Source organism: Sus scrofa, chromosome 4, assembly GCF_000003025.6.
Source record: "Sus scrofa isolate TJ Tabasco breed Duroc chromosome 4, Sscrofa11.1, whole genome shotgun sequence".
In the NCBI taxonomy this organism is placed as follows: domain Eukaryota; kingdom Metazoa; phylum Chordata; class Mammalia; order Artiodactyla; family Suidae; genus Sus; species Sus scrofa.
In genome coordinates, this window is record NC_010446.5 from 8,263,877 (window position 1) to 8,287,277 (window position 23,401).

General features: G+C 51.2%; 1 protein-coding gene and 1 non-coding gene across 3 annotated transcripts in view; one reads left to right on the forward strand and one right to left on the reverse strand.

Annotated features, from left to right (window-relative positions):
- TG (thyroglobulin) overlaps positions 1-23,401 on the reverse strand; it is a 224,041-nt gene that overhangs the window by 105,482 nt on the left and 95,158 nt on the right. For both annotated transcript variants that reach the window (NM_001168418.1, XM_021088574.1), the window contains 4 exon segments: positions 503-596; positions 2,139-2,358; positions 7,177-7,341; positions 9,291-9,425. In NM_001168418.1, the coding sequence (NP_001161890.1) occupies positions 503-596; positions 2,139-2,358; positions 7,177-7,341; positions 9,291-9,425 (614 nt within the window).
- MIR9795 (microRNA 9795) lies at positions 13,059-13,142 on the forward strand. The gene has a single exon (NR_128477.1). It is a non-coding gene; the product is annotated as a microRNA 9795 (primary transcript).

A 23,401-nucleotide genomic window follows, 5' to 3' on the forward strand; every position in this document is an offset into this window, starting at 1 on the left:
AATGAGATCCGGTTCCAAGCTTCCCCAGCCAGTGGCCTCCCAAGGACCCTGCACCACTGGCCCTCACCCACCGGCATGCCCCCACCCCACCCCCCATCACTCTATCCCCTCCCCCACTGCTGTGCTTTCCTTTCAGTCTTAGCAATACCACACCTGTCCAATATTTATCTGCTTAGCTGTTTATTTCTGCTCCTCCCTCTAGAATGTAAGCCCCCGAGGGCAGTGGCCTTGGTTTGCTCACAGCTGCATCTGGCCTAGGATGGTCTCTAGAGACCTGGAGCAGAATGATGTCGGATGATGTGCAGGCAGGTGCAAGGATGTGGGGAGGTCAGATGAGGCCTCCGAGGGACCAGGAGGACCCTCTGCTCGCTCTCAGCCACTCGGCTGCTGGAAGCCAAAAACCAGCTGGGAGAGCACTGAGGGGACCATGCTGGCAGCGCCGGGGAGGGGTTTCTAAAGCTGCGGTTTTCAGGACAGACACAGCAGCGGCAGGAGAACTCACCAGGCTCTGAGGGACAAACACGCTGAGATAGAGACAGTCTTCGCTGACCCCAGGAGCTGTGGCCGGTCTGATGCCTGGCTGCCAGCAGCTGGCCCTGCAGATACACATGGAATGCATGGCTCGCAGGGAAAACGACCCAGGGGACACGCCCCAGCCCCCTTCCCACCCATCATGGGCTGCGGAGCGCACTGCCCCATCCCCAAGGCCCAGTGGCCCACCAGCAATTAGGCAGCTTCTGGAAATGGCAGGATGCCCATCACCCCCTCTGGCACGGGCCTCAAGAACATCCCCCAGGGCCAGGGTGCCAGCCCAAAGGGAAGGCTGTCCAGACAGAGCAAGGGAAAGTGGGTGTCACCTGCGACCTGGGCCCTTCTTGGCTGCCCAGACAAGGGGTCCCAAGCTGTTTTGTACATCAGTACAGAGTCCAAGTGTGCCAGTGGGAACATCTCCTGGCATAAGAGCTGAGACCGAGTCCGGGACATGCCTGGTGAGGCACAGTTACCTGGCCATGCCTCGTTAACACCGGGCCCTGCTGAACCAAGCTCTCCAACTATCCCCCACGGCAAAGCCTATGGGACTCAATCACCGCATCTGACAAATGGGTGGATCCTAACACGGTAAAGTGGTCAAATTAGTGCATATTTGTTTCCTTTGTCTCCCAGTGGTGGAGACTGAGTCATGGCTTTCTGCATCCTTTTGCCACTGTCCTCGTTTAAGCTTTCATTGTCCCTTGCCTGGAGTATTCCAGAGCCTCGTGGCTTGTCCCCCTATCAGGCCCTGGGTCTGTAGACCTGCCCAGCAACTGGCTGTGGGTGGTGATGGACACGGAGGAGACAGCTGCCTCAGGACAGGGCTACAAGTGCCAGTGGGAAGGGGAGATGCTGGTGGGGACGAGACAGGCAGGCATCAATGTGCTTTTCCCCCGTTCTCTGAACCTGCTTTAATTAGAAACTCACATTTTATCCAATCTGTCAACTACTTACAGTGGCATATGCATGACAGCGAATGGGCAAAACTGAAAGTAGCGGAATAAGGATAATCTGATATTCCATTTTTTCTCCCTTTTAAAAAATTCTTTTTAATATCGTTTCTATTTGGGGAATAAAAAATCCTTTTAAAATATCTTTCATTAGCTCGCATGCCTTTCCTTCTTTGCTTATTTTTCAGCTCCACTGAAGTCAGTCATGGCCAGGAGGCTGAGTTCCCGTGCTGCCACTCGGGGGCTGGTGATGGGCTCTCACACCTGTGGGTGTGGCCTGTGCAGACCTTCCCTGTGGACCCTTCTATGGTGTCTTTGCTTGATGCAAAGTCAAGGAAGGTTCCTGGAAGGAACCTCGAAAAGTGGGTGCAGAAGAAGGCAGAGTCTCTTTTGGCCTGGGCCCCAGCATCACTGCATGGAGCAGAGGCCACCAGCCGCTTCATCGCCACAGGGACCTTACAGGATCGAGTCAGTGTTAACTCACTGTCAGCGGGGGTTTTGGAGTTAGAGTGCTCAATGCCCCCTTAGCTAATACACCCCCTCCACGCGTGGCTCAAACTTGAATGCATTGCTCTGCTACCAAGTCTCACTTTGATGGCTTAGAACGGGAGAGAACGTCTCTGGGCCTCCCCCAAATGTCCTCCACTGGACCCTTACCGTGGCTTGGTGGCATCCCAGGTCCCTGTCCAGTTCAAGGGCTCCGGGGCCCGGAAGCGGCTCTCTGCCAGCGGAGGGGCGGCATACGGAACTCCCAGGAACTGGTCCACTTGCTTCCACGAAGCGCCCAGCTGGATGGCCTGGGACGTGCCCAGCAGCTGGCCGTGGGTGGCAATGGTCACAGTAGGTGCGGATGAACCCAAGCCGGGCAGAGGGATGTCTGTAGAGGGGGCAGCGGAGGGGAAGGAGGAAGAGAAAGAACAGGCACTTCTTTCACAGGTCTTCTTTCTGACTGCGCTTTAAGAAACAAGTCCAAACGCCTAAACACTGCCTTCTGCACTTGAAAAATGTTAGTTCTTCATCCAGGTCCCAATAGCCTAAGTCTACTCTGGTTAGTGGTCAATGTGAGAGAAAAAAAAAAAAAAAGACAAAAAACAAAACCCAGCAAAGACCTCTGACCTTCCCCAGGAGGAGTTACCCCTCTCCCAGGTGTGCCACCCGAAGTCCTTCCAGAAAGGCTAGCTCCGAGCCACAGCCCCTTACTCGGCGCCCTGGGGCTGGATGTCACCATGATTCTGAATTACTCGGACTTTAAAGAGAACAGAAGGGCACAGAACGGGCAAGGTTCCCTCCTCCCGGGGGACCTGGCGCCCAGCCCCATCATCCGACACGCCAGGTACTCCTCTGCTGAAACGCGGGGGTCCCGGTGAGAGGCCTGAAGGAAGACCGCCACTTCCTCGCTCACTTCAAGTCAGACATCGCACCCAGACCAGTTTGCCACAAACTTACAAACATAGATATATTTTTTTGTCTTTTTGCCTTTTCTAGGGCCGCTCCCATGGCATATGGAGGCTCCCAGGCTAGGGGTCGAATTGGAGCTGTAGCCCCCAGCTTATGCCACAGCCACAGCAACACAGGATCTGAGCCACATCTGTGACCCACACCACAGCTCATGGCAATGCCAGATCCTTAACCCACTGAGCGAGGCCAGGGATCGAACCCGCAACCTCATGGTTCCTAGTCAGATTTGCTAACCACTGAGCCACGATGGGAACTCCTCACATGTTTCTTTCAAAGCTTTTGGATTTCCAGATTATAACTAAGACCTGGTATTTGCATGTCACCGCTGAGCAAACAGGTTTAGGGGCGGAGGATGGGCAGCTGCCAGGACCTCAGGGTGATGTAGGTCCCAAGCCACACTTGCCTGAGTCCTGACTCTGACCACAGCGTCAGAGGGTCGCACGAGGTCAAGGGCCAGGCTCGGCCCAGGCCTGCAGTGCCCCCGTCCCTTGCTTGTGTCCCGACCCCGCCCCCCCGCCCCCGCCCCCGGTCTATTAGGTGAGGCTGGAGTTGCTAATCCCCAGACATGGACCAGCCGCCCTGTGGCCCCATCTCATCTCCCCCACTACATCTTCGTCCATTCCTGCAGGCACTGAGGACACCTTTGCGGAGCCCTGGCTTGGTGCCAAATGCCATTTTCAGGGACTTAAGGCAGGTCTGTGTCTGCTTCCCCACAGACCTTAGGGCCTTGTCCAGAGGAAACCAACTCTAGTGTGAAGAGATGCTGTGTGTGTGTATGTGTGTGTGTGTGTGTGTGTGTGTGTGCTTAAGTCTCTCGTTATTTCCACATGGTACGTTTGGTTTGCTCAGCTTCACTGTGGGCTGATAGGGAGAGGAGGCAGCTTCCTCTCCAGCTTCTTCTGTTGAAAATACACATATACGATGACTAAACAGGAGCCTGGGAGAGGAGACAGACAGACAGGCAGGTGGAAGTCTATGCCTTCCTCAAGAGCTCGGTACCATGCTGGGGTTCAACCGGAGGCGGTTTTCACCCCAGGAGACATTTGACCGTGTCTGGAGATATTCTGGGTTGTCACAAGTGTGGGGGAGAGAGTCTGGCTACTGGCATCTCAGAGGGCAGAGGCGAAAGATGCTGCTGCATGTCCTGCAATGAAGATAGGTCCCCGCAGCAAAGAGTCGTCCAGTCCTGGAGGTCAGAGGTGCCAGGGTGAGACCCCTGCCCCGCTGTGACGTGTGCTCTTGACTTCCAGGCCACTGAGGGTCAGCGTGGTGAGAAGGAAGCAAGGGTGGTCTGCAGAGGCCAGCAGACCTGCGTTTCGAGTTACAGACCAGATACTTTGGAAAAACTTTGCGATTCTTCTGATCCTCAATTTTCCCCTCTGCATAATAGGAACAGAAGCAGTCTCTACCACACAAAGATGTTGGGAATAAATAACATGACGCCGGTAATGTGCCAAGCCCAGTGCCTGGCAAATGACAGGAGATTAACACATGAATGAATGAATGAATGAATGGGAAAAAGGGGGGGGGGAAAGAGTGAATGAAACCTTCTCTGTTGCAGAGATACTGGCCTGTGGGTTAGACCTCAAAATGGAAGGAGTTCCCATTGTAGCTCAGTGGGTTAAGAATCCAACTGATATCCATGAGGATATGGGTTCTATCCCCGGCCTTGCTCAGTGGGTTAAAGGATTCCGCGTTGCTGGGTGGCTGTGATAGGCCTGCAGCTGCTGCTCTGATTTGACCCCTAGCCTGGGAACTTCCATTTGCCATGGGTGCGGCCCTGAAAAAATAAGAAGGAGGATGAACTCAGAATGGAAAGAAATTAGTTGCTGCTTTGTGATTTAGCCTCAATCACAAATCATGACTTTTCTCACCGCCCCTGCCCCCCCATCCCCGGGTTCCCTCTCACAAGGTTTCAACTACAAATCCCAGGCTCTCGGGCCAGCCTTCAGGACAGTGGGTGCTAAAGCAGCAGAACTATCTGAGGTCAGCTCTCTTGCTCTGCAGGAAACAGCCACATTTCTTGAACGTGGCATCAGCTGAAGGGGGAGCAAGGCAGAAAATATAAAAGCTGAAGAATTTCGAGGGAATGCAAGCCTGCTTTCCCACGGACACAGCGGTATTCGACCTCCCTCCAGAGGCTGCCCAGTGAATCCTGGACTGAACGAGATCCAACGTGGGGAAACCGTTTGCTGTGCATTTCTCCCTTTTTAAATCCTTTGCAGAAATATGGATTTGTTCCCAAATACCCACAGATTGAGGCCATGTGACTACCTAGGTTAAGAAAATTCTCTGTAGTTCCAGGTGCACAAGAGGTGCGAACAAACAGCATCTGTGTAGATACACGCGGGCATCTTCTGCCGGAAGTGAGCGTTTCACACTGAATTTGAGCCACACAGATTTAAGAGAGAAGCAGTCTGATCTGCTTTACAGAACTCAAACCTCAAAGGGAAGGCATCCCCCAGCCGGACTACCCTGCGGACTGGCTGTGCTGCGGGTGAAATCTATCTAACTTGACTAAAGGACACAAATGTCCTGAGAGAAGGCAAGTTTTGCGATTTGAGTCCAAGACCTTAGCTTGTAGGAATCAAAGCATTCCTGGGCCAGGGGACACTTCCATGATCCAAAGGCTGAGGTGGAGGAGTTCCCACTGTGGCACAGTCAGTTAAGGACCTGGCACTGCTGCAGCTGTGGCGTAGGTCACCAGCGTGACTCAGATTCCATCCCTGGCCCGGAAACTTCCATAGGGCTCGGGAGCAGGCAAAATAACTAAGCAAATAAATAAATAAATAAATAAATGTTGAGGTGGAGGAGGGGGCCGAGTAGATTCCACTGGATCCAGAGAGGCCTGAAGGATCATTAATACTCTGAGAAAGGAGTGGGGACAAATCTTGCTGTTTCTGGGTTTTGTAAATAAAGTTTTATTCGCACACAGCCAAGCACGTGTATTCCTTCCTTTCTGTGGCTGCTTTCCTGCTGTAACAGCGGAGTTGAGCAGCTGTAACAGAGACTTGGGCCATAAAGCCTAAGTTATCAGAGGGAGTTTGCCAACATTTGCTGCTAAAATGAGAGAGCCGACACAGTCGGCATTGCTAAAATGCTATTCGTTTCATCCCATGAGCACGTCGAATGCGGGAGGTGTGACCCCCAGGCCCGTGGTTCCCACGTTTCCTCTTCTTCAGCTCTTAACCTATTTCACTTAGGGAGGCACTTACTTCTTTTTAGCTTCTTTTCTTTTTTTAACCCTCCCCACTTTTCCCCTTTGGTAAGCATAAGTTTGTATTCTATGTCTGTAGGTCCATTTCTATTTTGTACATCAATTCATTTGCATCGGTTTTTTTTTTTTTTTAGATCCCATATATAAGCAACATCAAAGGATATTTGTCTGGTTTACTTAGTACAATAATCTCTAGGTCCATCCATATTGTTGCAGATGGCATTATTTCATTTGTTATGGCTGAGTAATATTCCATTGTATATATGAACCACATCTTCTTTATCCACTCAACTATCGGTGGCCCCTTAGGTTGCTACCTTGGCTGTTGTGAATAGTGCTGCTATGAACATAAGAGAGCATGTACTGTCTTTTCAAATTACGGTTTTCTCCTGATAGATGCCCAGGAATGGGATTGCAAGATTATATGGTAACTCTGGTTTTTTAAGCACCGCCCATATTGCTCTCCATAGTGGCTGTACTGTGTTACATTTAAGGATATATTTATATGTTGCTCTCCCTGCCTCTAGGGATAGGAGACCTGGCTCCAAGTCTCCGTTCTGTTCCGTCATCACAAACTGTGTGAAATCAGAGAAGTAACTTAACTTCTCTGGACTTGAGTCTCCTAATTGCTGAGACAGGGATAAAACCCTTATCTTGCCACCTCGCAGGACAGCGTGAGAATCACATGAGATAAGACATGTGAAACAATTTCTAAACTGTAAAACGGAAATGCAGAGTGGCCTAATTAATTCTTTCACTCAGAAACTCCAAGGCCAAAATGGCTTCCGTAACTCAAGGAAGTAATGAATAAAGGCAGAGCAGAGAAGCTCTAAGTCAGAAGTAGGGTTTTCATCTTCCGTCCGTCCCTCCTGTGTGAGCGCCACGTAGCCTAGGATGACTGTGACTTTCCCTGAAGAACATCAAAAGCCACTGCCCACAACTCATGACAAGCTTGGACAGTCCCTCCCAGCCCTACCCAGGCCCTCAGGAATGGCTGCAAAGTCTCCGGCTGGCACGTACCTGGCTTCCGGTAGATGTGGGTGGCCTCTTCACGGAGCAGAAGTTGGCAGTTCTGGGCCTGCAGGCTGTGTGTGCAGCTCTGAGTATCAGCATAGAACATACACCTCACAGCACCAGGTCGGGTCTGCAGGGTGGTGACGAGGCAGGCCTGGTGACGGGAACATTCTGGAGTAGGAGGAGAGGAGTGGGGCTCAGGCCTGCAAAATCACCTCAGTAGGGCATCCATGCTTCTGGTCATGCATCCAGAGCCATGCACCATCCATCCATCCAATCATACATCTATGAATGCACCCATCCATCCATCCATCCATCCATCCAATCATCTATGAATCCATGCACCATCCATCCAATCATACATCGATGAATCCATGCATCCGTCTTCCCATCTATCCATGCCACCCCTCCATCCATTTATTCAATTACACATCCATGAAGCTATGTATCATTCATCTTCCCACCCTTCCTTCCTTCCTTCCCAAGATGACGGGGGTTCCTGGACAGAAGGAATTAACCTAGGAGAGAAGACGCTTGGTGGGCTGGCCTCTTCAGTCTCCTCATTCTCCTTCAGGGTCAGGCCAAAGTCAAAGTTTCTGAGGGGAGGAGCCTGCCAGCCATCCTTCCATACAATCGGGCCTCATGCACCTATTCATCCATCCACCCACCCACCCACTCACTCACTTCTTCATTTAATCACCAGGCACAGTGCTAGGGGCTGGGAATAGAATAGTGGTAGTGGGCGACCCAACCATCCCATAATATATTTCCCACACAACAGTCAGGATTTTGACTGTTTATTTATTCACAAATGTTCTCCTATCATTCTGCTGTTGAAAGCACCTCCATGGCTCCTGAAACTCCAGGTCTCAGGAACAAGTCATACAAGACAAAGCTGTCCATGCTCCACCCTTGCCTTCTTCTTCAGCCTCATCTCCCTCTGGGCCCCTTCCCATCATGCCCACCACATCCCAACAGAGGTTATGTCCTTTCCCATGTATATCAGGTGTGCACAAGACAATTTAAATGATTCACGGCATTAGGATACTCAGTCCTAAGAATGACTCTGAAAATAGTGTTGCTTCACTCGATTGAGCAAGCAGTGCATTGCATAGAGGTGTTATTCCTAGCCCAGCCTCTGTGCTATGGCACCACCCAGAGTTGTGCAATGTACAACCTATACAACTGTACACAGTGGTCCTGGTTATAACAGGTGAATATTGTTATCCATCCTTGTAGAGATGGAGATTCATGGACCCTCAGAGCTGGAGAAGTATAAACATCATCTAATCTTGGTCTCTTTCTGAAGGTAAAGCCTTTCTAGAACTTTCTGATCATGTGGTCACCTAGCTTTTGTTTAAATACCAGTGACCGAAACCCTCTAAAGGAAGCATGCACCTGTGGACAGCTTTGCCTATTAGAAAGTTCTTCATGTGGCACTGAAAAACGTCTCTTGAAATTTGAGTTTTACCCATGGGTCTTCGCTTTGCTCCATGAGGTTGGCAAGCACAATGTCCTTCCTCCTTGCCACGGTGGCCCTCCTATCATCCGAAGCCATCTTTTCTGCCAGACTAACCCCCTAGATCCCTTCTCCACTCTTCCTCTGACTTGCTTCAATGCTGCTCATTTTCTGCTGGCTTATTGCCCTGGAGTCCTTGACCGTGGGCTGACCCTGCAGGAGGATGAGGAGGCTGCAGAGGAGAGCCCGGTTCTCCTCCCGGAGGGGAGTTCCTTCTGGCCACGCACTCCAGGTTATCTTGGGGTCTCCTATGTGCTCCCCTTTTTTTTTTGCTTTTTAGGGCCACACCTGCAGCATATGGAGGTTCCCAGGCCAGGGGTCAAATTGGAGCTACAGCTGCCGGCCTATACCACAGCCACAGCAACACCAGATCCAAGCCGCATCTTCGACCTACACCACAGCTCACGGCAGCGCTGGATCCTTAACCCACTGAGCAAAGCTGGGGATCGAACCCACATCCCATGGATATTAGCAGGGTTCATTTCTGCTGAGCCACAGCAGGAACTCCCTCCTCTGTGTTTCTGCGTCAGAACCTTGAGCAGCACGGGGTGAGAGGGATCTCCAGTCAGCCCCCTATCTGGAGGGTGGTAACTCCCCTTACCCAACAAACAGCGCTCTCGGGCAGCAGAGAAGTCTCCGACGGCTGCAGTGCTGATGTGGGCAACGTCAAAGTTTCTGATGGACGGATCAACAACCACTGAAGAGGGGGGCAGCGGCTGCCACGAGTCCAGAGCAACTAGGAGGGAAAGCAGGCAACGCCAGTCACAGAGTTATCGCTTGGTGCATGATGAAGACAGTGGAGTGACCCCCATACTCCCAAAGGACAGCCCCAGGGCACCCCCCGGTGGCCTCCGCTCCCATGTGACCCCAATTCTTTGTCCACCTCTCCACTCTACAGTGATTTTTAAGAGCTGTTTTGTGAGCCAAGTTCTGCATTCAAACCTAGGGATATAGAGGTTAAAAAAAAATCCATCCATACAAAACCAACCAACAAAAAGCATGGCCATTTCTATTGAGCAGCTCACAGGAGAACGGGAGAGAAACTGAACAGACAAACATCATGCTACAGTTTTTCTAAGGCGAAAATTAGAATGATGCTGGTAACCATGGCAAGAACAGGCCCCGCAGAGTGTGTTGTGCGGTGCTCTGTGAGGTGACCGTCCAGGCTGCCTTTGGGACCAAGGCTCTCATGCCCCATCTGCTGGGAATCTGGTGGCTGCGGCTCCCAGCTAAGTCCCTCTCCAGGAGCTACCAGGTCTAGGCCAGCTACTGCCTCTCCACAGGTCAGCTTTTATCCCCAAACCAGTCCATGTGGGTATACCGAGGCCCAGCCCCCTTGCCTCGAGATGGGACAACTCCCAGGGCCAGCCTGGCTTCACAGTCCACTGAGGCATCCGTGGGCCCCTCTCTGGCCTGCATCAACATTCTACTTCTCCCCCTGCCCAGTCCTGCTCCCTCCCCTCCTCCCAGGCGCTGCCCCCAAGGGCGCTTCCCGCTAGACAGCCTGCGCCCAAATCTCCGACTGAGTCTGTTTCCCGGGAAACCTCAGCTAAGACATCCTCTTTAAAAGATGAAGACGGCGAGGCAAGGAGTTCAAATGTCTTGCCCAGCAGCGGGCTGGTCTTAAGGAGGGAACGAGGTCGAAAGCAGATCTTTGCATCCAGAGAGTCTGTGCTCTCTGACTGCTCTGCTGAGCTGTCTTCCAGTCCTGTACCTGACATGTGGTCTCAGTGGTGGTGGGGTCATGGTGGCGGGGGGGGGGGGACCTCTGGGTGTGGCTGCCAGAGAGATGCTTGGCAGAGGCGAAGGGATCCGCCAGAGCACCTGTGTCCCTGCGGGTCCAGGCTGATGGATGCATTATTCTGTCCACAGACGGCATCAAACTGGACACAATGGCACCTCCCAAAATAGGCCTCTGTGACCACACAGGGGCACGGATGCTAGAACACCCTACAGAGCTGTTCTCTGGGGGCAGCCTTGATAGTTAACAGAGAAATCCTGCCTTTGATGCTTTTTTTCCTTTCTGTCTTTGATTTATTTTTTTTTCCCCTCAGAAGACCATGGTAGTTTATCCTTATTACATTTGCATGTGAGCGTTTACCTTGGGCTGGCAGAACGCCATGGCCGTCTTAGATACAACGCTTTACAGTTTGCAAAGTGTCGTTACTTAGCACCCAAGCCCTCTGGCGCTGTTACTCTCTGGCCTCAGTTTTCTTGTCTGCAAAACAGCATCCCTTTGATTCCCCGTGGTGCCCCAGCTGGGAGGTGAGGAGGGGGCTCTAATGCCCCCTTCACAAATGAGGTGTCGCAAGCTAGGAGAGGTTACACGACTTTCCAAGAACACAGAGCTGAACAGTGACCAAGCCAGAGACAGACCCTGGCCTCTGGGCTCTAAGCCAGTGCTGCTTCCGTTTCTCTGAGCTCCCTACAGAGCTAAGCATCCTCTCTGGAAAATGACCCCCACGTAGGGAAAGGTCCTTGTCTCTGACAGCACCGGGTTCTTAGCTTTAGAAGGAAGCCTGTCATTTTTATCTCGAAGCTGTCTTTGACACCAGAGCCCTGAGGGTCACTAAAATGAGAACGGTAAAGTAAGGAGCAGGACAATCTAGCACCACCTCCCTTTTTGATTTTAATTTAAAAAAGAAAAAGAGAGAGAATAAAAGGTTTATCCAGAGAAGTGGCCAAATAATGCAGTCAGACCTGCTGCGGCCTCAGGAGGAGGAAGGTGGTGCCCCCACCCGTCAGGGGGTGGGGCGGCCTCAGAGTCCGGAGCTGCGTCCTTGGGACCCTGGGACTTTGTGGCTTTCCCACAGGAGACCCAGGCCTTTCATTTTCTGAAAGGCCTCTGTGTGTTGCTATTTTCATGGTCAGAACAAGTGACACTTTTGCAATAAGATCAAACTGAGCTGCCTATTTTTAGACGTGAGTCCACTGCAATTTCAGAGATGGGTGATGGTGGGGTCTTGGAACCGAACTTGCCAATTAAGGTCTCAGAAAGGAAGCCTTGGCTGCCCTACACGTTCACGGTGATGTCTAGGGGAGAGTGCTCGAATTGAAGGGCGAATTTCACCTCCAAAGTGAGAGCCAGCTCATCTGCCGCCACCCCAGGGCCTGGAGCCAGCTCTTGGCCACACCCTCCCGTCCCCCTCCGCAGCCGGCAGGACCCCCTGGATAAGCCATAGCCACCACGCAGAATCCCACGCTGAGGGTTCCACGTGCATCTCAGACACATTCCGAGAACAAGTTCCCTGTGAATGCAAGAGCACGGGGAAGCCTGAAACGGCGGCATCTGGGTAGCATTTCATGAGCGTTTACTAATCTTCTAAGAACCGGACGATACCACTTAATGTTCACGATAACCTGTGCTGAGGACACCACAACCTACAGATGAGGGAACAGACCCAGCAACACACACAAAGGGCTTGGCTGGCCAGCGGCAGTGCTTAGGCTTGAACCAGCTCCCTCAGCTTCAGAAATGGTGGTTTACGCCAATGCCAGACCTCCGCTCCAGGTGAGTGACGTGGTGGGGCTTTCGGGCTCATGCAGAGGGACAACCTGCTCCGAAATGCAGCATCTGTGGTCTGCTGATTCCCTTTACTTTTTCTTTTGTTTAAAATGCACTTTATGGATAGCATTGTCAGCATCACATGTTTTAAAAAGAAAACCGGAGTTCCCGTCGTGGCTCAGTGGTTAATGAATCTGACTAGGAACCATGAGGTTACGGGCTCGATCCCTGGCCTCACTCAGTGGGTTAAGGATCTGGCGTTGCGTGGCTCTGGTGTAGACTGGCGGCTACAGCTCAGATTAGACCCCTAGCCTGGGAACCTCCATATGCCATGGGAGCAGCCTTAGAAAAGGCAAAAAGACAAAAAAAAAAAAAAAGAAAAAAAAGAAAAAGAAAACCACTTCTCCTTGAATTTGAAATCCGAGTTGATCATATATTAAAGTCCCTACATGTTAATGGATTTTGTTTGGTGAGTACCAATTCTTACCCAGTCACCTCTGTTAATTCTGACTCTATTTCCACCCTACTTAAATTATAATCACTTTCAAATGTATTTTATCATCAAATGGTAGAATATTTCCCATATTATATTTTTCACAAATATTTTTTGTCTATTTATTCACCAGACGAAAGTCAAGGCCATTTTGTCAAGAAAACACTGGGAGAACATGACATGGAAACATTAATTTGAGAAAAAGATTTTTCACGTTATGTTTAACTTTTCATGTCACTAAGAACAGAATGGGATTTTTTTCTTCACTGCATTTTTTAAATGGTTACTGTTGACCGAAAGGAAAGCTCTTTATTTGTGTGCATTTGTTTTCTAACAGGACCTGAACTCACTCACAGACACAGACAGCGTCGAAGCTCAGGCTGCTGTCTAGGCCACTGCTTTGGAAAGAGGCCCACGCTAGGTTCCAGATTTAGGGAGGACGTGCCGCCTGGCAGCTGTGACGAAGGACGGCGTAAATGAGACCCATATGATTAAGCAGCCAGGTTCTTTAGGTTCACCCTGGCTCCTCCACTTGACAGCTCTGTGAATCTGGACAAACCACGCGGCCTCTCTGAGCCTCAGTCTCCTCATCAGTAAAATGGGCATATCACCAGACGCTCTCTCCTGAAGCGGTCTTGGGGAATGAATGAGTCACTGCAGGCGAGCTGCGAGGGCCTTGGCGGGGTGGGGTTAGTGAACTCAGCCACTCCCGCAGTCCCTGGGCGGGGCTCCTGGGTGCCTGCTGTGTTTGGGTCACAGTCTTCCCAAACTAGGCAGCGAAGTACCTGACTGGGGCGCTGGGGGAAATTCTCTAAGAGGCATGGAGCCCAATCACTCCCGCTGATGTCAACCCCTTTGCCCTGACCCGGCTCCTCTGGCTCCTCCTTGTCCCAGGACACCGGCCTCCAGCCCAGGAGGGTCTCTGTCGGCACCTCCCTCCCGCCTCTGGCCCTGGGACTCTTGACGCCATTAGCGCAGTGGAACCAGACCTTCTGCCCCACCAGCCACCAGGCTTCAGTGTCCACAGGACACCTGCTGCTGAGTCAGTGACATTGTACTCGGCAGTTTTGAGGTTTTTTGAGCCCAGTGCATCCCCAGATGAACCTGTCGCCGCCCCCGACTCCGTCCTGCTTTTACCCCCTGCTGCCACCTGTCTCCATCAGCCACCCAGCTGTCCAACCCGGAGATCTCATCATCCTCCCAGCCCCCAGCCCCTCAGCTCCTCTTTTCCATCTGGAGCCTGGCCTCATCCTCTGTCACAGACCCATCTCACCCCCTCAGGCTGTCGACACACCTGGTGGCTGGGGTCACCTCCAAATCTGATTACGACACTCACTGCCCTAAGTCGGCGAGCTAACAGGGCAAGCCTTCGGGGGTCTCCACCTGCAGCACGCCCCTCCCACTTTCTCAGGGTGGGCCTGGGCGCCCCATTCTCACCCTACACCAGACATGTTCAGTAGACAGAGATGTTGCTTTACTACGTCATTTGAGTTCCTTATGTCAGCTCAGATCCATCCACTTCAAGCAGATAGGGACACTGAGCCACAGAGAGGAAGAGTTACATGGCACGCCCCAAGGTCGGTCACAGAGGGACTCTCCAAGGTCACATGGTGTTTGCTGAGGTCAGAGGTAGAGCCTGGTCTCCACCCCCGCCAGCATGGTTTCCATCTGCCTGGCGGTAGCCGTACCCCCTTCCCAGCAGCAAACACCATCCCTGCATTGTCCTGTGGAATCTTGGTGACTCTCTGATGCTATAAAGACAAGCTGCGTATGAAATATCACTGACAGGTCCTAAGACCTTGGTGGAGAACATGCCATCAGAGGAGCATGGCCTCGCCTGTCCACTGGCAGAGGGGAAAGTGTGACCCTGAAGGGAGAGAGGCTCGCCCATGTCACCCAGTCCTTCCTCTGGGATGGGGACAGGTGCTCCCATCTAGTGGGCTGGCAAACTCAAGATGCTCTGACTCTGTCTTACAACACTGAGACGGATGACATCATCCCTATTTTACAGGGGAGAAAAGGGAATGAGGGCCAGAGAGGGCCAATGCCTCGCCCAAGGCCACACAGCTAAAAGGCAGCGAGTCAGCATTTGAACCTGGACAGCCCCCATTGAGTTCCGCTGTGCCCACAGCCTTGCTGCGAGTGGGCGGGGCCCAGGGGAGGGAGGGGCTCTGGGGCAGCGTGGCCGGCAACCTCCTTGGCACAGCATCCAGATAATTCCATTCCCTTCCAGATAGCATTATTCCCTTTTTTTTTTTTTGGTCTTTTGTCTTGTTGTTGTTGTTGTTGTTGCTATTTCTTGGGCCGCTCCCGTGGCATATGGAGGTTCCCAGGCTAGGGGTTGAATCGGAGCTGTAGCCACCGGCCTACACCAGAGCCACAGCAACGCGGGATCCGAGCCGCGTCTGCAACCTACACCACAGCTCACGGCAATGCCGGATCGTTAACCCACTGAGCAAGGGCAGGGACCGAACCCGCAACCTCATGGTTCCTAGTCGGATTCGTTAACCACTGCGCCACGACGGGAACTCCAGCATTATTCCCTTTTAATGTAAAATAAGCTTAAAAAAAATCACGACTAAAAATATGTTCGAAAATGTCCAATATATGGAAAACCGTGTTGAATTCCTTTCCCTTCTTTCCTTCCCTCCCTCCCTTTTCTCCTTCCTTCCTTTCTTCCCCCTTTCCTGCCTTCCTGTCTTTCTACCTTCCTGTCCTCCTTTCCAGGCATCAATTTAAAATGGCTTAGAGTCATTTCAACTCTTAAAAATAGCTAAAACAAAACAAAACAAACACCCACGTAACTGCAGCCTGCGTCAAGGCAGGAGGGATGGGTCTGCTGCTTGCTGGCTGGGTAGCCAAGGGTACCTTCCCGCTCTGGCCCCCATCGCTCTCATTTGAAAAATGCTGGGGGTGGGGGATGGGGAGAGCCTGTCAACGTTTTTTTTTTTTTTTTTTTTTTTTTAATCAGATCAAAGTGCAGAAAGGTCAAACAAGGCACAGATGCCCAACGTTCAAATAACCACAGACCTATTTTTTAAAATGAGAAAAGGCCAATACGATTTTCTTAAGAATCAACAAGAATAAAGGAAGTGAGTAGAAACTCTCGACTGAAGAGAACCCAGGGCTCTTACGGCTCTTCTTGCAAAGAAAACCAGGAAGAATTCCTTTCAGCTCCCCATCACTTATCAAAGTCGTGGGCGCTGAATAGGGAAGAAGCTGGAGGAAGTACTGGAGGTGGTTTCCACGTCCAGGCTGGCAGGTGGGGGTGAGGGGTGAACATCCAAGCGCTGAAGCCTTTCCGACAGGAAAAGCTCTTCCGACAGGAAAAGCCCTTCAGGCACCAGCAAGCCACTGTGACCTTGGCGTGAGCAAAGCGTCCCACACTCACTGGTGCTACGTTCACAGCTTTGTCCCACACTCACTGGTGCTACGTTCACAGCTTTATGGCCACGAGCTCTCGCTGGCGGGGGAGCGACACTTGAGTGCTATCATTGTTGGACGGGACCCACACACAGACATCCTCCTTTCTCACCAGGCAACACGCCTTTCAAGTGAGAGCCACGTCACACTGGGCTATTTTTGCCCTCATTTGAACGCAGAACAAAACAAAACAAAAACACACCTAGATGTTCCTTTGATAACAGAAAGAAGATTTTGCGCCCTTGTTCTTGTGCAATCGTTTTGAAAGATGAAAATGGGACTAGAGCTCGCTGCTGGCCTAGCGTGTCTTCAAAGAGAAATGCCTGACACAGCAGACCCTACTGAGGCTGTATTAATGTTTAAACACTAGACAAATACCCAGAGACCTGTTTACTTCTGCTCAGTCCCCACATGAGTATTTTTGAGCTCCCAGGAAGTAGGCCTTCATCTTAAACGCGGCCCTCCCCCGCCCTCCCAGCTGAGCAGAGGGACAGCAGTGAGTGCTATGGGGGGAGTTGTGCCCCCATCCCACCCCAAGATTCATACATGGATTCATCCTAAGCCCCCCACCTCTGAACGTGACCTTACTTGGAGACAGACAGGGCCTTCGCAGAGGTCATCAAGTTTAAAGCGAAGTCTCCAGAATGGTCTCCAACCCAAGCAGACTGGGGTCCTTCTACAAGGGGGGAATTTGCACACAGAGACGAGCATGGACGGACAATAACGTGCAGACACAGGGAGAAGACCGTGTTCTAAAGCCAAGGAGAGGGATCAGGAACAGCTCGTTCCTTCACAGCCCCCAGAAGGAACCCACCCTGCCAGCACCTCAATCTTGGACTTCCAGCTTCCGGAAGTGAGAGAGAATAAATTTCTGTTGTTGGTGCTATCTCGTTACAGCAGCCTGAATTAACAGAGTGACTGAATATTAGTAAAAATACCCATTCCTTGGTTCATAGAAATGCTATGCCTCCTGTTGCATAGAAATGCTGATCCTAATGATAATTCTTATCATGTCAAATAACACACATTAAACGTGCTAACATTCATTAAACGGTTCCGATTTGGCAGACACGTTGTGATGGGCTACAGGAGTTGTTTCATTTAATCCACACACAGCCATGGGCATGGCTGATCTGGTCACCGCTGAGGGCACGTTTTAGGGCGGGACCAGTCTGGGGGCACTCTGCTGGCCCAAACCCCAGCTCTGCCCACTGCCAGCTCTGACTTTGGGTAAATTACACTCCGTAAGCTGGAAGAGTCATGTCACCTATGTTACAGAGCAGAGCTTCCCATATGTTAAGGGTCCGAGTTTGCTACCGATCCTTCTAGCTCCCCTGGGGGAAGGGGTAGAGGCAGCTGGGGCCAGTCCTCCCATGCAGCTTTCCCAATGCCATGCCATTGCCCCAGTGCATGTCATGGCATGAAAAGCCAGTGGGCTCTGGACACACGGTGAAGGCTAAATGGACCGACACCTGTAAACTGCTGGGTGCATAAGAAGCACTCAGTAGCCTTTATTAAAAATGTACGCCTCGTGTATTGGCCTCCAAAAAACCAGAGCTTCTACCTCTGTGCCACGCTGCCGAATGTCTGAGGGCATACTGCTGTTGCTTGCAAAATAAGGCATTTTCAACCGAAATATGACCCTTAAGAGTACTGATAGGACTGCTGCCACCCCCTCATCTTCCTGGTCAAGACTGTTGCCCAGTGGGGCGTAGCTCTGGTTATACAGCCTGGGAGGACCAGAAACAACAAGCTCGGATGATCTGGGGGTTGGAAGGATGGAGAAAACAGCAAATCTTCAGGAGAGGACAGGGGTCAGTGAGGCTTTTCTGGTAGAAGCCAGACGGTAAATATTTTAAGTTTTGCTGGCCACTTACTCATATTAATTATCTCTATATGCCAAATTTCCAGCTCCTGGGTCTTATACAGAAACAGAGTGCAGGCTGTGGTTTGCTGACCTCTGGTCCAGAAGGGCCATGGGTTCAGGCACTGTGCATCATGATGGATGGAGAGTCTACATTCTGGGAACCAAAAACCCAACCGGAAACTTGACAGGGAGTTTTCGTCCTGTGTCCAGGAAGGAGGAGTTCTCTGAAAGATGCCATCTGAAAGGTGGAATTCTATAACTTTATGTTTATAGTTGGCCTTCCTAACTTGGCCTGTTGAACTCCTTTTACAAAATGATGATGATTTAGTTGTTTTGTTTTCCAAGAACTGTTCTTATTGGTAGAATGAAAAGTCGGCCAAAATGAGCTGTCCTCCAGTCCCAGCCCCGCCCGTCTTCCCTCCCCTGACGCGGCCTCATCTCACTCCTGACCCAGCCTCCTGCAGCTCCCCTGCTCTCTGAAATCAGGTCCCTGCTGTCACAGCGGATCCTCGAGCCAGCCTCATCCTTCCCCATCGACTGTGTCCTGGGAACAAGGTTTCTTACCATAACTGTGCCCTCAGCTCATCTCCTGACCTCATGCTGGCTCATAATCTTCCAGCTATGGAGCCTTGTGATAATTCCCATTATCCTTAACTAGGGAGGCCTGGTCATGCTCCCACATTCTTCAAACTCTCTACCAGGCAGCTGGGAATTTTCATCCCCCCCCCCAACTCGTGCTAAACTCTCGAGTGCCTTCATCCACGGGGAAAGTAGATGGCCTGTTTCACATTTCGGTCTCAGCTTCCCAACCTCTTCAGTCCCAGAAAGCCTTATTTCCACTCACCCCAGCCAAGCTCCTCCACAACCGCATCCTGGCCCTGAGCCCCATGGCCAGGTAAATCCTACTTGTCCGAAGCTCCACGTGCTGTTACTCTGCAGAATCCTCCTTTTCCCAGCACTTTTATCCTTTCTTCCACTAAAAGCTCTTTTGTTGTTTTTTTTTTTTGTCTTTTTGCTGTTGTTGTTGCTATTTCTTGGGCCGCTCCCGCGGCATATGGAGGTTCCCAGGCTAGGGGTTGAATCGGAGCTGTAGCCACTGGCCTACACCAGAGCCACAGCAACGCGGGATCCGAGCCGCGTCTGCAACCTACACCACAGCTCACGGCAATGCCGGATCGTTAACCCACTGAGCAAGGGCAGGGACCGAACCTGCAACCTCATGGTTCCTAGTCGGATTCGCTAACCACTGCACCATGATGGGAACTCCTAAAAGCAGCTCTTAATGTCACTGTGATTCCCACCCTCTTCCCTGCTCCATGCTATCCATAGTCTCTGGCTTAGCATAAACCAAGAGAATCCATTGGTCTATTGCCTCAACGTCCCTTCCGCCAGGGCCCTCACCTTTCTCCCCTCCCAGGTGGATTCAAGGGATGGGCCTGCCTCCTCTGCAGCTTGTCATGGCCTGAGCACAGCTGAAGAAACACCCACAAACAGATGGGCGCCTTTACAACGTTCAGATCTCCACCCTCAGCTGAACTCTCAACAGAGCCTGACAACGCAGCCCTCTCTCCTTCCCGCTCTCCACAACCACTGCTTCCAAGGCTGCCGTTCCCAGGCACCGGCATCGCCATGACCTGGCCCCACTTAGCCGGGGCCTGAGCTCCTGCCTCTCAGAGAAAGAGGAACCACTGTCAGCACTGGCTTCAACCCCCTGCCCGCTTCAACCTCCCATGAACCGTCCCGTCTTGCCCTCTTTGCTTCTCCTAAACAGAGAAAGGGGGGCTGTTTGAAGCCAGCTCCCCCTGTTTGAAGCCAGTGTGCTCTTCCTTCACCCGCCGCCCCCCAGGGACATCCATCTGCCAGTTAGCCCCCCGGTCCAGCCCCATTCCCGTCCTTCCTAGATGCCCAGTCTAACCCTGGATGCTGACGCTTTCTTCTCTGCGTGAAAATGTCCATCCATTTCTCCACTGTGGAAATAACCCTCACTGTACCCGAAGGTTTCTTCACTTGGCATCTGGGTTTCAGGAGGTTCATTTCCCTGGAAATAGAGGCAAAATGTGGTACCCGTGGAGGGACGTGTTGTTCTCAATACATTATCATGGGTGATTCATGACCTAAAAATGGACAGTCGCCAGCTAATGTTCCACAGGTCTTTTTTAGCTCTCAATCTCATTCTTTTTCTTTAGCACAAAGATTTTTGGGAAAGTTTGTGGTTTCCATGTTCTCAAATCACCCCTCTGTCATTGCTTCCCTCATCACCCTGCTGCACTTGCAAAGGGCTCCTCGTGATTAAGCCAGTGAAGGTGTTGGCAGCCCCATCTTGCCTGAGGCTGCTGACCGCAGCGTCCTCCCCTGGTTTCCATGACACCACCGAAGGCTGCTGCGCCTCGTGGCCTCTCTCTGGCTCCTCCCGTGGGACCTGCACTTCCTCGGGGCTCTGTCTTGACCTCTACTGTGTGTATCCCAGACACTCTCCGTGGCTGAGCTCATGATATGACTTAAAATACCCCCGACATGCCAGCGATTATCAAAAGGACCTCCAGGCCAGACCTTCACCCGAGCTTCATGCTGAGCCATTCAGAGCTCACTAGACACCTCCAAGCAGGTGGCCCCGGAACGCCCCAAACTCAGCACGTTGGCTTGAGCTGCACCCTGCAAGCCGACATCCATCCTGGCCCACGCACACTCTAACAGGCTCCCTCCTGACCTCCTCCGTCCTGGACTCGGCACCGCTACCCATGGGGCGGCCCAAGCGGACACGTTCAGTGTGACCCTGGACTGGTGTTTCAGTAGACAGAGTGTCCGGCTAGAAAGAATGCTACAGAAGGAAAGTCAAAATAAATATTTGTTCAAGTCTAAACTTCAGATTCTACCATTAGAAGAGGACACTCTGCGTGAGGTAAACAGTCATCTGATTTTCTTTGCAAACCCACTGCTCCAAGGCCCCCCGTGTTCCGTCTGCTGCCTCCCCTGCCTGCCTCTACAGCCTCATCTCCCATCAGTCTGCTTCCCACCCCAACCTCACAGCTGCTGGCCACAAGACATTCTGCATTGTCTGAGCTCAAGCACTCTTCCCTTTGTTCGCACTTACAAAGTGAAGCCAGTTGATGCATATGATGAAGTTTCATCCTTCAAAACCCAACCCAGATGTTGTTTCCTCAGAATCCCTTCTAAGACGCCTTCCGCCACTCTGCCATGGTTTTCCTTCTGCTCTGACCATCTTATAAATATGTCTAGTGTTCCACTAGTAGGCTGTGTTGCATGTTTTTTCTCTGTTAAATTATGAGCTTCTTCCTTTTTTTTTTTTTTTTTCTTTTTGTCCTTTTAGGCCGCATCCATGGCATATGGAGGTTTCCAGGTTATGGGTCGATTCAGAGCTATAGCTGCTGACCTATGCCACAGCCACAGCAACGTGGGATCCGAGCCACGTCTGTAACCTCCATCACAGCTCACAGCAATGCGGGATCCTTAACCCACTGAGCAAGGCCAGGGATTGAACCCACATCTTTGTGGATACTAGTTGGGTTCCTTACCAACGAGCCATAATGGGAACTCCAATTATGAGCTTCTTGAGATCAAAACTCTGCTTTAGGAGTCCCCGTCGTGGCGCAGTGGTTAACGAATCCGACTAGGAACCATGAGGTTGCAGGTTCGGTCCCTGCCCTTGCTCAGTGGGTTAACGATTTGGCGTTGCCGTGAGCTGTGGTGAAGGTTGCAGACACAGCTCGAATCTGGCATTGCTGTGGCTGTGGCGTAGGCTGGTGGCTACAGCTCCGATTCAACCCCTAGCCTGGGAACCTCCACATGCCATGGGAGCGGCCCAAAGAAATAGCAAAAAGACAAAAAAAACCCAAAAAACTCTGCTTTAGTTTTCATTAATTCTTGAAGTCTTATCCTAATAGCATATAAAACTATTAACAATAGACATAGCCATGGCTAGCACTTATTAAGGGTTCTATGCATGAAACAGGAATAACAGTATCGCTATTTTGCATGAACTTTTCAATCATAAATATGTAATGAATAAGTAAATGAACGAAGATCCTTAATTAATAAAGGAGAAATGGGATACAAATTATTTTTTCACCTTTCTAAAGATGAATGCTATAATTATTTTTATACCCTAAGACCTCAGCAAATAATTATTGAATACATCAGTTGATCAATGAATCACATAGCAAGCAAATAACGGGCAAATTATTTCATAATACCTCACTTTGATGTGATGCACTGCAGTTTATGAGACACTTGGGTTTACACTGCAGCGTTTAAAAAGACATCAACCTGTGCATTAATCATATTACTATTACTATTTTGCAAGGGACAGAACTGAAGCTCAGAGGTGGGGAATAACACGGCCAAAGTCATAGAATGATTGACAAGCCAAGGACTTGACCCAGACTGCCCTCCCAGCCCCCACTCCTAGAGCTGCCCCTCTCTCCCCATGGCTCAGCTCCAGACTCATAAATTGGTTCTGCTTAGTGGCATGAACATCTCAGGCAGGGATTTACAAAGACGTCTGAGCTGGTCCATCATCTGTTGAGGTTATGAACTTGGGGTTGGTGAGGAACCATCTTTTACACAGCTAACTTCAAATACACTTCTAGAGAAATGTCTAACTATGAAATAAGCACACACATGAAACCAGACTTGGAACTACACTCTGCCCATGTCCTTGTGACAAATCACTAAATCCACCACGAGCAAAATTCCTGGTGGAAATTCAAAGCCTCTGACTGACTCTGATTTCTAAGAAGTTGACTCCTATCAAGTGGAAGCCCCCAGATTCCACCCCCATACAAAGGCTACCTGGGAGATGGCGTGAGGGGGTTGCTGAGAGCATTTGAACTCCTCTTTCTTGGAGTCACTGTGAGTGATCCTGGGGAGCTGTGGAAACCTGCAGAAATTCAGAAGCACAAATGCCTACGGAGAACCCAGATGAGCTGAGTAAAGTCATGCCAATAGTGCAGAGGCTTCCCTAGGGACAGTGAGCATGAGCATGGGACAGTGGCCACCCTACCCCTCAGTGGACTGCACGTAACTTGCACAAGGTCCCAGACAGAGCAGGTTTGAACCCAGGCAGTCTAAGCCCCCAGACGGCACCCCTGCCCTCTGCCTCTCCTGTCACTGTGGGAGCAGGAGCTGCTGCCATCACAACTTAACCAATTAATTACCCACTAGACCGTTAAGTATCGTGCCAAGCACTTTCCCTACCCGGCTCCATCCAAACCTCACAGCAGCCTGTGAAGGTAGGTGATATCACGAAAGCTGCCTTGAGGAACCCTGAGTTCCGAGCAGTGAAGTGAGTGGCCCCTGCTTACACAGAGTAGGAACAGAACTGGAATTGAAACCCAGATTCACCCAATGCCAAGGTCCCTCTGCTTCACTGCTTCTGCTTCTAAAAACATCTGCCAGGAGCCTGTG